The 14167-nt window shown below is 40.7% G+C and overlaps 1 protein-coding gene across 1 annotated transcript in view; it reads left to right on the plus strand.

The window, feature by feature from the left end:
• SUSD1 (sushi domain containing 1) overlaps positions 1 to 14167 on the plus strand; it is a 644959-nt gene that overhangs the window by 604958 nt on the left and 25834 nt on the right. Inside the window, exon 23 of the mRNA XM_073663765.1 lies at positions 12837 to 12930. Within this exon, the coding sequence (XP_073519866.1) occupies positions 12837 to 12930 (94 nt within the window). The remainder of the gene's footprint in view (positions 1 to 12836; positions 12931 to 14167) is intronic.

The following is a 14167-nucleotide window of genomic DNA, read 5'->3' on the forward strand; positions in this document are numbered from 1 at the left end:
TGGCACTGCAGGATCTGAGTCCCTGGCGGCGTAATGTGTTACTGATGGCAGCCTGTGTAATGTTGGTCCCAGCTCTCTGCAGGTCATTCATTAGTTCCCCCCGTGTGGTTCTGGGATTTTTGCTCACCGTTCTTGAGATCATTTTGACCCCACAAGGTGAGATCATGTGTGGAGCCCCAGATCGAGGGAGATTATCAGTGGTCTTGTATGTCTTCCATTTTCTGTTGCTCCCACAGTTGATTTCTTCACACCAAGCTGCTTGCCTATTGCAGATTCAGTCTTCTCAGCTTGGTGAAGAGCTACAATTTTGTTTCTGGTGTCCTTCAACAGCTCTTTGGTCTTCACCGTGGTGGAGTTTGGAGTGTGACTGGTTGAGGTTGCTGACAGGTGTCTTTTATACTGATAACAAGTTCAAACAGGTGCCAGAAAGGAGCCAGAAATCTTGCTTGTTTGTAGGTGACCAAATACTTATTTTCCACCAAAATTTGAAAAAAATTTCTTTCCAAATCAGACAATGTGATTTTCAGGATTTGTTTTCTCAGTTTGTCTCTCATAGTTGAGGTCTACCTATGATGTCAATTACAGGCCTCTCTCATCTTTTTAGGTGGAAGAACTTGCACAATTGGTGGTTGACTAAATCCTTTTTTCCCCACTGTATGTCCAGGAAAGATAAAGTTGATCGGCACATCCAAAAAACTAGATAAAATCCTCAAATTTTATTTCATATACACTACCGTTCAAAAGTTTGGGGTCATTTAGAAATGTCATTATTTTTGAAAGAAAAACACATTTTTTTCAATTAAGCTAACATTAAATGAATCAGAAATACACTCTATACATTGTTAATGTGGTAAATGACTATTCTAGTTGCAAACGTCTTGTTTTTATTGCAATTTCTACATAGGTGTATAGAGGCTCATTTCCAACAACCACCACTTCAGTGTTTTAATAGTACATTGTGTTTGCTAACCGTGTAAGAAGGCTAATGGATGTTTAGAAAACCCTTGCACAAGTATGTTAGCCCAGCTGAAAACAGTTTGGCTGATTTGAGAAGCTATAAAATTGACCTTCCTTTGAGCTAGTTGAGAATCTGGAGCATTACATTTGTTTCATAGAACAAACTCTCAAAATGGCCAGAAAAAGAGAACTTTTATGTAAAACTTCACAGTCTATTCTTGTTCTTAGAAATGAAGGCTATTCCATGCGAGAGGTTGCCAAGAAACTGAAGATTTACTACAACAGTGTGTACTACTCCCTTCAGAGGAGAGCACAAACAGGCTCTAACCAGAGTAGAAAGAGAAGTGGGAGGCCCCGCTGCACAACTGAGCAACAAGACAAGTACATTAGAGTCTCTAGTTTGAGTTTGAGAAATAGACGCCTCACAGCTCCTCAACTGGCAGCTTCATTAAATAGTACACACAAAGTGCCATTGTCAACGTCTACAGTGAAGAGGCGACTCCGGGATGCTGGCCTTCAGGGCAAAGTGGCAAAGAAAAAGCCATATCTGAGACTGGCTAATAAAAGGAAAAGATTAATATGGGCAAAAGAACACAGACATTGGACAAAGGAAGATTGGAAAAAAGTTTTATGGACAGACGAATCAAAGTTTGAGGTGTTTGGATCACACAGATGAACATTTGTGAGATGCAGAACAACTTAAAAGATGCTGGAAGAGTGCCTGACGCCATCTGTCAAGCATGGTGGAGGTAATGTGATGGTCTGGGGTTGCTTTGGTGCTGGTAAAGTGGGAAATTTGTACAAGGTAAATGGGATTTTGAATAAGGAAGGCTATCACTCCATTTTGCAACGCCATTCCATACCCTGTGGACAGCACTTGATTGGAGCCAGTTTCATCCTACAACAGGACAATGACCCAAAGCACACCTCCAAATTACGCATGAACTATTTAGGGAAGAAGCAGGCAGCTGGTATTTTATCTGTTATGGAGTGGCCAGCGCAGTCACCAGATCTCAACCCCATTGAGCTGTTGTGGGAGCAGCTTGACCGTATGGTACGCAAAATGTGCCCATCAAGTCAATCCAACTTGTGGGAGGGGCTTCAGGAAGCATGGGGTGAAATTTCTCAAGATTACCTCAGCAAATTAACAGCTAGAATGCCAAAGGTCTGCAATGCTGTAATAGCTGCAAAGGGAACATTCTTTGACGAAAGCAAAGTTTGAAGGAGAAAATTATTCTTTCAAATAAAAATCATTATTTCTAACCTTGTCAATGTCTGGACTATGTTTTCTTTTCATTTTACAACTCATTTGATAAATAAAAGTATGAACGGTAGTGTATGTCAAACAATTAAAATCCACATGTTGGTGTTTTTTCCATCACCAACATGTGGGTTTTAATAGTTTAACATATATGGAATAAAAATGAAGATTTTATATATTTTTTGGATGTACCGATCAAGTTTATTTTTCTAGGACACGCATTCTGTATTGTAGTAAGAGGAACTGTAGGATACTTATTTGTTAGGATGTGTGAAAGCATGCCTCTGGTTTTAATCAATGAGAGATTAATAAATTGAAACTACAGTTGAGTAGATGGAAATCTTTTTGGAAACCTGGGTGACAACAACAGCAGTAGCAGATTGAAACATGTTTTCATGATTATCTACACAGCAGAATAATACAGCGGCACACATCTGTGAGCCATTAATAGAAAATATGAATAAATAAAGGGAATGATTGTGGAAGAAAACAGCCAGCTCACAAAGGCTGACCAGGGACAAGTCTTGTATTTGGAGGTATTATATTTGCATAGGAAAATGCTTCTATGGATATCTTTATTTGCATGGCATGTGATGAAAAAGGAGGTTTACCCTGATTAATAATTAAGAAGGTAAACAGAGATTCATCTCCACAGGGTTTACACTCCATCAAACTAACATGTATTATTCATCCAATGAAGTGGGAATGCTCACAATGGATATGTAATTACTGCTGTACCCTCAAGTGCCTCCATGACGGTTCATTCTGTCGAGCTTATTAAACTCTCAGATGAGTCTTCGAAGGCAGAAATCAATTGTCATATAAGATTTTTTTGGGCCAAATCCGGCAGAATGTCTGTTCCTTATCTGTTCTGGCACAATAGACTGGAAGATTTATGCTTCAGTCACTTTATAGTACATCATAGTCTAAGTGGCCATTTCATGATCTAGTTATACAGCAATTTCCCACGGTAGTTTTACTGCCACTTTGATTCTACTTATGACATTCAGCTAGATGATAATTAGATGACTTATGCCCTTCTCATGCCAGAGATAGGCAGTAACACTAGCTGTGCCCGAGTGACGCATTATTTCTATGCTCATTGCCTTCTGATACAAAATAAACCCTGCTACATACAGTACAGACCAAAAGTTTGGACACACCTTCTCATTTAAAGATTTTTCTGTATTTTCATGACTATGAAAATTGTACACTCACACTGAAGGCATCAAAACTATGAATTACCACATGTGGAATTATATACTTAACAAAAAAGTGTGAAACAACTGAAAATATGTCTTATATTCTAGGTTCTTCACAGTAGCCACCTTTTGCTTTGATGACTGCTTTGCACACTCTTGGCATTCTCTTGATGAGCTTCAAGAGGTAGTCACCGGAAATGGTCTTCCAACAATCTTGAAGGAGTTCCCAGAGATGCTTAGCACTTGTTGGCCCTTTTGCCTTCACTCTGCGGTCCAGCTCACCCCAAACCATCTCGATTGGGTTCAGGTCTGGTGACTGTGGAGGCCAGGTCATCTGGCGTAGCCCCCCATCACTCTCCTTCTTGGTCAAATAGCCCTTACACAGCCTGGAGGTGTGTTTGGGGTCATTGTCCTGTTGAAAAATAAATGATGGTCCAACTAAACGCAAACCGGATGGAATAGCATGCCGCTGCAAGATGCTGTGGTAGCCATGCTGGTTCAGTATGCCTTCAATTATGAATAAATCCCCAACAGTGTCACCAGCAAAGCCCCCCCACACCATCACACCTCCTCCTCCATGCTTCACGGTGGGAACCAGGCATGTAGAGTCCATCCGTTCACCTTTTCTGCGTCGCACAAAGACACGGTGGTTGGAACCAAAGTTCTCAAATTTGGACTCATCAGACCAAAGCACAGATTTCCACTGGTCTAATGTCCATTCCTTGTGTTCTTTAGTCCAAACAAGTCTCTTCTGCTTGTTGCCTGTCCTTAGCAGTGGTTTCCTAGCAGCTATTTTACCATGAAGGCCTGCTGCACAAAGTCTCCTCTTAACAGTTGTTGTAGAGATGTGTCTGCTGCTAGAACTCTGTGTGGCATTGACCTGGCCTCTAATCTGAGCGGCTGTTAACCTGCGATTTCTGAGGCTGGTGACTCGGATAAACTTAGCCTTAGAAGCAGAGGTGACTCTTGGTCTTCCTTTCCTGGGGCGGTCCTCATGTGAGCCAGTTTCTTTGTAGCGCTTGATGGTTTTTGCAACTGCACTTGGGGACACTTTCAAAGTTTTCCCAATTTTTCGGACTGACTGACCTTCATTTCTTAAAGTAATGATGGCCACTCGTTTTTCTTTACTTAGCTGCTTTTTTCTTGCCATAATACAAATTCTAACAGTCTATTCAGTAGGACTATCAGCTGTGTATCCACCTGACTTCTGCACAACACAACTGATGGTCCCAAACCCATTTATAAGGCATGAAATCCCACTTATTAAACCTGACAGGGCACACCTGTGAAGTGAAGACCATTTCCGGTGACGACCTCTTGAAGCTCATCAAGAGAATGCAAGAGTGTGCAAAGCAGTCATCAAAGCAAAAGGTGGCTACTTTGAAGAACCTAGAATATAAGACATATTTTCAGTTGTTTCACACTTTTTTGTTAAGTATATAATTCCACATGTGGTAATTCATAGTTTTGATGCCTTCAGTGTGAATGTTCAATTTTCATAGCCAAGAAAATACAGAAAAATCTTTAAATGAGAAGGTGTGTCCAAACTTTTGGTCTGTACTGTACATAAGGAATAAGATCATGAACTTATGAGAAAAAGGGTTGTAAAAGTGGGCAAATGTTTTTATGCAGTGGAAAAACATTACATGCAGAAAATTTCACTATTTTCAACAAAAATTTTCATAACATAATAATTAAATTAATGCATTTATAGCCTATGAGTGTTGCATAAGACATCTAACAATGGTGACTGGCACGCTTGGCTTTCAAGGGGTTTTACGGGCTCTGACTGCAGAATCGTGACAGTGTGCAATGTAATCACTGTAAGGATTCCCTTCTGTTTCCAGTGTGAGTGGTCATGACTGTGACCATGTGATTTGTATAGTTGTGGCCATAGGCGGATTATAATGAGGGCAATCCGGGCTACCGCCTGGGGCCCCAAACCTGCAGGGGGCCCGCGGCTCCGGGCAGGGTGTCTAATGCCGGATTGCCCTCATTATATGTGCGGGCCGCCGCAGCACATACCGGTAGCAGTGGCAGGAGGGGGGGCCCCGGACCGCTCCCCCAGCAGCGGCGCACGGCCGCTACCTTTTCATCGGCCGGGCCAGCACTACAGCAGTTAACTTCCCTGTGATGGCCTGGCCGCGTCACTGCTAGGAGACACGGCCCTGTGCGCGGCCGTGTCTCCTAGCTGTGACGTCATGCAGTGCGCGCCCGGCCTGCACTGCTGCAACGGAGAAGTCAGAGCAGGCAGGAGGAATGGAGCCGGGGGATGGTGAGTCTGTGCGTGTGTGTGTGTGTGTGTATGTGTATGTGTGTATGTGTATGTGTGTATGTGTGTGTGTGTGTGTGTGTGTGTGTGTGTGTGTGCAGGCAGATATCATTGTGTGATGTCTGTTTATATGTATTTTTGTGTTTCAAATGTGTTTATACGTGTATGTATATGTCTGTATATGTTTGTGTGTGTGCATGACTGCATGCGTGACTGCGTGCGGCCTCCTGCTGAGTATAGTTGGCGCCGTGCGGCCTCCTGCTGTCTCTGGGGGGGGCGCCGTGCGGCCTCCCACTATGTATAGATGGCGCCGTGCGGCCTCCCGCTGTGTATAGATGGCGCCGTGCGGCCCCCTGCTGTGTGTAGATGGCGCCGTGCGGCCCCCTGCTGTGTATAGATGGCGCCGTGCGGCCTCCTGCTGTGTATAGATGGTGCTGTGCGGCCCCCTGCTGTGTATAGATGACGCAGTGCGGCCCCCTGCTGTGTATAGATGGCGCCGTGTGGCCTCCCGCTATGTATAGATGGCTACGTGCGGCCTCCCGCTGTGTATAGATGGCTACGTGCGGCCTCCCGCTGTGTATAGATGGCACCATGCAGCCTCCCGCTGTGTATAGATGGCTACGTGTGCTCAATATTGAGTCATACAATTAATGTAAGGCTATGTGCCCACGATACAGAAATGTTCCGTATTTTTTTTGAGCGTTTCTGCATCTCCCTGGCAGAAAAAACGCATGCGGATTTTACATGCGGATTGTACATGCGGATTTTACATGCGGATTGTACATGCGTTTTCCTGCCAGGGACATGCGGATATGAAGCGTTCTTCACTTGCATTTCCGCATGCGGGTTGACAAGCGCTTTCCAAGCGATTTTAGCATCACTTGGAAAGTGCTTGACAACTTGGTTACACTATATAAATCCGTGCAACCAGCATGGATTTATATAGTGTGACCGTAAAAGAATGGTAAAAAATATATACTTACCTTCTGATGGCCTGCCGACGTCAGCGGTCGTGTGACCCGTCACATGACTAAATGACGTCACGGCAGGTCCTTTTCAGACCATCGCGAGCTGCCGGCAAGCCAGGACGCATCGGATAAAGACACCGGGGGCCATCAGAAAGTAAGTATAATATTTATTTTTTATTTTATTCTTTTTCTACAGGTTCTATGGTACCCGGGTCCGGAGGAGAGTCTCCTGTCCTCCACACCCGGGTACCATCTGCACATTTAAACGCATGGATTCCGCATCTACAGATGCAGGGATGCGGATTCCATGCGTTCTAATGCAAGTCAATGGCGGCGAAAACGCCGCGCTTCCGCAAAATAATTGGTAATGCTGCGGATTTTTCCGCAATGATAACCCGCAGCAGAAATTTCCCCAGCATGTACACAGCACATGCGGATTATCATTGGGGAACATGGCAGACCTTCTACCAAGCATTTTTTAAGCATTTCTGCAGTGGAATTGCCGCTGCGGAAACGCTTAAAAAACGCATAGTGGGCACACAGCCTAAAAAAAAATATTATAATTAATATTGTGCCAAATTAATTTCACGTGAACTATCACATGTTCTATCACAGGGGATCATGTGACATGTCACGTGATAAATCAGGTGTGTGTGTGTGTGTGTGGTGGGGGGGGGCCCACGCCTTCTAAACTGCCCGGTGCCCTTGCTACTCTTAATCCACCCCTGGTTGTGGCTGCATACTGATTAGATTCTGATGTGCTTCTCTCTTCGCTATTGCAAAGGGGTTTTCGTGGCAGCCATAGGCCTGCTGAAGGCCTCCATCATCATCATTTTGGTTGGGCTGCATAGGAGACCATGATTTGTACTATACTAGAGTATTGCAGTATATAGAACAATTGATCACATGATCGTGGTTTCAAAAACCCTATGGGGACTAAAAAATAAATGAAAAAGTAAAAAAAAGTTTTAAAATATTGTGACAGAGTCACTGGTATAATATATGAGGGGAGGTATGTGTCACGCAGGTTGCTAGCCTGTGTGAACTAAAACCAATGAACCTTCTGCCAGCATGCTATATGCTGAGGGTTAACTCTTTTAAAGGGTGTGGTTTTATGGGAATGATGTAGAGATGGGAGGGAAGTCATTCCCCTGCCTCCCCTCAGGATGTGGCTGAGCAGGGTTAAATGCTCAGTCAGCTTTGCTTCTCTGGAGTGTGTGGTCTGGAGAGTGAAGTCTCCAGGCTGTGTTTGGGTGAAACCAGAGAGCAACACCGGTGGACTGGTGTTGCTGAAGACTTCACTGTGCTACCTGCAGTGGGCAGAGCCTCGCTTACTATTGGACTCTGTCATACCTTATCTTTGTGTTTTTCCCATTAACCCCGAGAGGGACTGTTTATTTTTATGAGACACTGCTGGAGTTTATGCCACTAAATAAACTAGCAGGAAGTTAACCCAAACCGTGTGTCCTGTGTCTGCCTCTGGAGAGCCGAGCAAATTGCCTTACCACAATATATAAAAAAAAATAAAACCATAGAAAATCAACCCCCCCCTTTTACTCACTTAAATATAAAGAAATTAAAATAAATACAAAATAAACATATTTGGTATTGACACATCTGCCAAGGTCCGATCTATCAAAATAAAAAGTTATCAATAAGTTAATTGCTGAAGAGCAAAGAAAACCCAAATGGTAGAATTGCTATTTTTGGTTGCCACATCTCCCCCAAAAATGCAATAAAAAGCGATCGAAAGATTAATAGATCCAATAAAAGCTACAGCTCACTATGCAAAAACAGGCCCTCATTCAGCTCTATCGATGGACATACAGTATAAAGTTACAAGTCTGAGAAATTGGCAACTCAAAACAATTTATTTTTTCATTTACAAATTTCTGAACTTTTCACCATTTAAATTAAAAAATACTAATACAGATTTGGTATTGTCATAATTGTACTGATTTGCTGCCAGGTTATTTTTACCACACAATGAATACCGAAAACATCAAACCAAATAAGCAATGTCAGAAGTGCGGGTTTATTTTTCACCATTTCACCGCATTTGGAATTTTCTCAAGTTTGCCAGTCCATTGCATCATTGCATTTAAAATAAATGGTCTCATTCAAAACTACAACTTGTCCCACAAAATAGTCCTCATGTGGCTATGTTGATGGAAAATTAATAAAAAGGTATCATTCTTGAGAGAAATTGAGGAAATACGAAAGAACAAAAGCAAAAAATTGACTGTAGTGGAAAGGAGTTAACAGGTTATAACCCTACAACCCTACACAGTCTGGCACTGTCAGCTCTGATTGGGCAGTGTCAGAGTGTGTAGGTATGTGTCACTTTTACAAGGAGAGTGTTAACACCCAGGTGTCTATTCATTCAGTACATTTCCAAGAGGAATAACATGAGACCGGCACAAAGAAAAAATTCTCCAGAATTGTTATTTTTTTAGGAATGAAAAAAATTACTAAATCATACAGTACATGCCAGGAGAACTGATATGCCTTCTTTAACCCCATAAGTATCAGTTCATTTTTGGACTTCAAGACCACTGGATTTTTCAGGCATGATGTCACTTGATAATCATATGATTACAGTATATTCTTATTCTTATTGTTACATAATGTATTTAAGTACTAACTCTCCTACTTAGGCTCCAGTGTAAGCCACTAGGTGTCTTCTTTCTTTCTAACTTGTTTTCCTCTGCCTGTTGTCAAGTATAATCTGACTGCAACAGCAAAGAAGCAAACATGGAGTGCTGAAAGTAGGAGGATGTCTTTGACTTTCTGCTCCTGCTCTCTTATCTGTCAGACTGCATACAGGCGTAATAGAGAGGTGGACTTTCAATTTAGGGCAGACATATCATTGGAAATGAGCAGGAACAATGTATGATGAGAATTGAGAGGAAGAATTTTCCTGCACCTATAGTGCTGATTCTCATGAAGAAGAAAAAACACATGGCAAAAGTTGAAAGAAAGTTCAGAGACAGTTTGTCAACGCATTAGACTGGTATGTGCATCAAAATCAGTTTTAATTTGTTGTAGGGGACAAGGGTGGCAAGACTATGTTTTTCACAGGTATTTTGTGAAAGGGCCGGTATGCTTTAAAGAAAGTTATCGTATGGTAGCTGATGTTATGCACAATATTGAAACTGAGGAATAAAAACAAATTGCTGAACATCTTCACCTCGCTACCAAATATAACTTGAATTAGTTAAAGGGTTATGTATCTATTTTTGCAATTTACGGATTATCACAAATCCTCTCTGTTCTTAAGAAGAGTGATTTTTAATTTAATTATGTGCTCACTGCCTAGGTTACTGGCCAGTTCTGCAGCCTGTCAGCGGCAGCCAGCCTTCAGGGAAAGAATGCAATACTCTTTTCTATAGAGCTTATAACCAAAGATCTAAAGCTAACAGGATCGCTGGAGCGTGATGATCCAGCCAGTACTATGGTCCTCCCATGCTGCTCTGCCTGTAGCATTGGAGAACACACAGTTTGGGGTAGTGGCACAATGATGCCAGTGCTCCGGACTGCCAATCAATTAGGCTCCTGAAGCTAGATAATGACACAACTCCTTCAGCTCCTTAATGCGAAAGGAGGTGCACGTCAGCGCTAGGGTCACTGTTTGTTAGGGGGTTCAAGAGTGGTGTTTTCTCCACATGTGGAAGATTGCGGCTTTGTTATATAGCCAGCATCTATATCTAATAGCAGCAAGCAGAGCACAGGTCTGATTGCTTCTGATTGCTTCTGAAGGACTCTGTAGCTCCTGAGCACCTCATAGTAGGTCATGATTTTGACTATATATCGCAATACTGTAGTTTTACAATATATAGTATTAGTGATAAGACGATCTCAGGTTCAAGTCTCCTACAGAGACTAAAAATTAAAGAAGAGTATTTTAAAAAAAAAGTTTTAAAAAATATAAAAAAAAAATAATCACTCCGATTTTCCTCTATTAACAATAACAAAAAAAAAAATATAAAAATAAATGTATTGGTTTCACCAAATCCGTTAAAAAAAGTCCTATCTATATAAATATCAAATTAATGAACCCAAACGGTTAACATTGTAAAGAGAAAAAAAAACTGAAAAAATAATATTGTTCCCTTTAGTTAGGCCTCACTTAGACGTCTATAGTTTTTCACTTACGCAAAAAAAGTAAAATTGGTCCTAGTGTTATGTGAATCACAGACAGAGCGCAGAATGCACACGGGGGGATATCTGTGAGCTGTCCATGATTTTCACAGACACATATACTTGAATTAATACTTTTCCATCATCATTCCAGTAAAAAATGGACACATTTTTTGCACATAAAGTTCAATCTAGAAGTTTACATACACTATATTAAAAGACACATATGCATGTTTTTCTCAATATCTGACATGGTAATCCTAATTTACCTAAAATGGGAAAGGTTTATTTTGATTTCATCATTTTTAATATTTGCCAAATGACAGAATAATGAGAGAGAGAGAATGATTTAAGGCATTTTTATTACTTACTGCAAAGTCAAAAGTTTACATACATTTCATTAGTATTTGCTACCATTGCCCTTAAACTGAATGACTTGGGTCAAACGTTTGAGATATCCTTCCACAAGCTTCTCACAATAGTTGGTCAAAATTTGGGCCCATTCTTCCTGACAAATCTGTTGTAACTGCTCCAGGTTTGTAGGTCGCCTTGCTCGCACCTGCCTTTTCCTCTTTGCCCATAAATTTTCAATAGGATTGAGATCAGGGCTTTGTGATGGCCGCTCCAAAACACTGACTGTTATCCTTAAGCCATTTTGTTACTATTTTGGCAGTATGCTTCTGGTCATTGTCCATTTGGAAGACCCATTTCCGCCCAAGCTTTAACTTCTTGGCTGATGTCTTGAGATGTTGCTTCAGTATTGCCACACAATCTTCTTTTCTCATGATGCCATCTATTTTGTGAAGTGCACCAGTGCCTCCTGCAGCAAAACAACCCCACAACATGATGCTGCCACCCCGTGTTTCACAGTTGGGATGGTGTTTTTAGGCTTCCAAGCTTCTCCCTTTTTCCTCCAAATGTAACGATGGTCATTATGAACAAAAAGTTCAATTTTAGTTTCATCAGACCACAGGACATGTCTCCAAAATTAAGCTCTTTGTTCCTGTGTGCATTTGCAAACATTCATCTGGCTTTTTATGTTTCTTTTGGAGTAATGGCTTCTTCCTGGCAGAGTGTCATTTCAGCCCATGTTGATACAATACTCGTTTCACTGTGGATATTGACACAGTCTTACCAGCTTCTGACATCATCTTCACAAGGTCTTTTGCTTTTGTCCTTGGGTTTATATGCACATTTCAAACCAAAGCGCATTCATCTCTGGGACACAGAACCCGTCTCCTTCCTGAGCGGTATGATGGCTGGACATTCCCATCTTGTTTGTACTACTGTATAATTATTTGTACAGATGTCTTGAAATTGTACCCAAGGATGAGCCAGACTTGTGCAAGTCCACAATTCTCTTCCTGATATCTTGGCTCATTTCTTTAGACTTTCCCATGATGCTACACAAAGAAGCAGTGTGTTTCAGGTGTGCATAAAAATACATCCACAGGTGTATCTCTAATTAACTCAGATGTTGCCAAAAAAAACATCTTCCACATCATCATATGGGCAGTCCAGAATTGCTTAAAGGCATAGTAATCTTAGTGTATGTAAACTTTTAACTTTGCAGTAAGTAATAAAAATGCCTTAAAACATTCTCTCTGGCATTTGGCAAATATTAAAATTTATGGTAATCCTAATTGACTTAAAACAGGAAAAGTTTATTCTAATTTCATGTCAGATGTTGAGAAAAACATGCATATGTGTCTTTTATATAGTATATGTAAACTTCTGGTTTCAACTGTACACATGGTCCACAAAAAACACGGACATGTGAAAAGCTTCATAGGCTATAAAGGGTATGTGTGCTATCCGTGATTTTCATGTACGTGAAAAAACGATGTATGAATAAGATTGTTGGCACAAACACTGCATTATATCGCTTGACATATCTGCTCTTCTATACCAAGTATGATTGATATTCCTTGTTATAAAACATAAAAATTCTACAATTATTTGTCACTGTTAATTTAAAATCTGTTTATGGGGGTTCCCATTACTATAAACTAAGATGTATTCTCTTTTTCTTTCAGAGCTATCAGGCAGTCGTCATCACATGGCTGTAGTCTTATTAGGATCACTTGCCTTTGCATGCTTCATAGTATTTATGTCTTACTCATTGGCACGGTACGTAGCTTTGCACTTAATTCACATCTGTTTTAAAGTATTGCCTGTTTCACACAAGCATATTGGTAAATGTCCATAATTTCTGCTGATTTTGGATAAATAGATAGGAAATGACTATACACCAAGGAAAATTCTCTAGTAAATCAAGTTATTTTCCTATAGTATGGCATTGATGCAGGTCACGTGAAATATTTAGGTTTAACATTCTGTTCCAATTATTTTCCTTTTATATCTTTGTAGTAATTAGAGCTTCTGTTTTTTATGCAAAGATACAAATGAACAGCATAGCCAAGGCTATAAAATGCTGATGTCTACATTTGCCATTAGGGGGTGCTAATGAGCTTATTGCATAATTTTACTGCATACGTTTTGTGGCCAGTTCAAATTGTCTCTTCAGAGAGGAAGAGGACTAGAGCTCTAGTGCCGTCTATAGGAAGTAGCAATCCTAAAAGTCAATATCGACCCCTTAACGAGTCTTGGCACATGACTTAGCATAATAACCAAAACCAAAATCTCAATTTGCAGCCACTGTGTTTTTTGGTACTGCCCCTCGTCAGTGCAAAGTGCGAGTTCTGGTTTATTAATACGTCTTATGCTTGGTTATGTTCACATTAACACAGTGTTCTCAGCCAAGCACTACGTTGGGTGATTTCTGTCGGAATAGCCAAATCCTGTTTTCCAAGGGGAACCCGTAATGTAGTGCTCGATGAAGGGCAATGTATTAATGTGAACCTTAGTACAATCTAATATTATTGCAAGTGAGTTTTTAGAAGCAGAGCTCAATCCTAAAAATGCAAGGAAAGCATGCTTTCACATATCAGGAACTGCATGTACAGTAATTCCCTAATTTATAAACTTTGATCTGGAAAACACACACTTGGCCTTTGATATATTCCAGTTTTTTTTTATTCCTAAACTCAAAGTGTCTTATTAACTCTAATTGTAAAAAATGTGTGTAAAAGTAAATGAAGTGGAACGGCATCAAAGTGGTGTGACCTTCTTGGAATTACTATCATGTGATTGTTAAAAGAGATAAAATGCTTTTGTGATTCTTTAATAAAAAGAATTTCCCATTTTCTTTGCATTCCTGGGTGGTGTAGATTTTTCTAAATGTAAGCCGTGACAACTCATAAAATACTAGTGTAATATAACATCTAATAATAAGCTATTACTCCCCCATTAATTACTAAGCCTACTATAAGTGTTACTGATTGGTAATGAATCCTAATCTGTTTGC

This window comes from Phyllobates terribilis, unplaced genomic scaffold (assembly GCF_046119375.1).
Source record: "Phyllobates terribilis strain yellow unplaced genomic scaffold, ASM4611937v1 Scaffold_1__5_contigs__length_1240528914, whole genome shotgun sequence".
NCBI lineage: Eukaryota > Metazoa > Chordata > Amphibia > Anura > Dendrobatidae > Phyllobates > Phyllobates terribilis.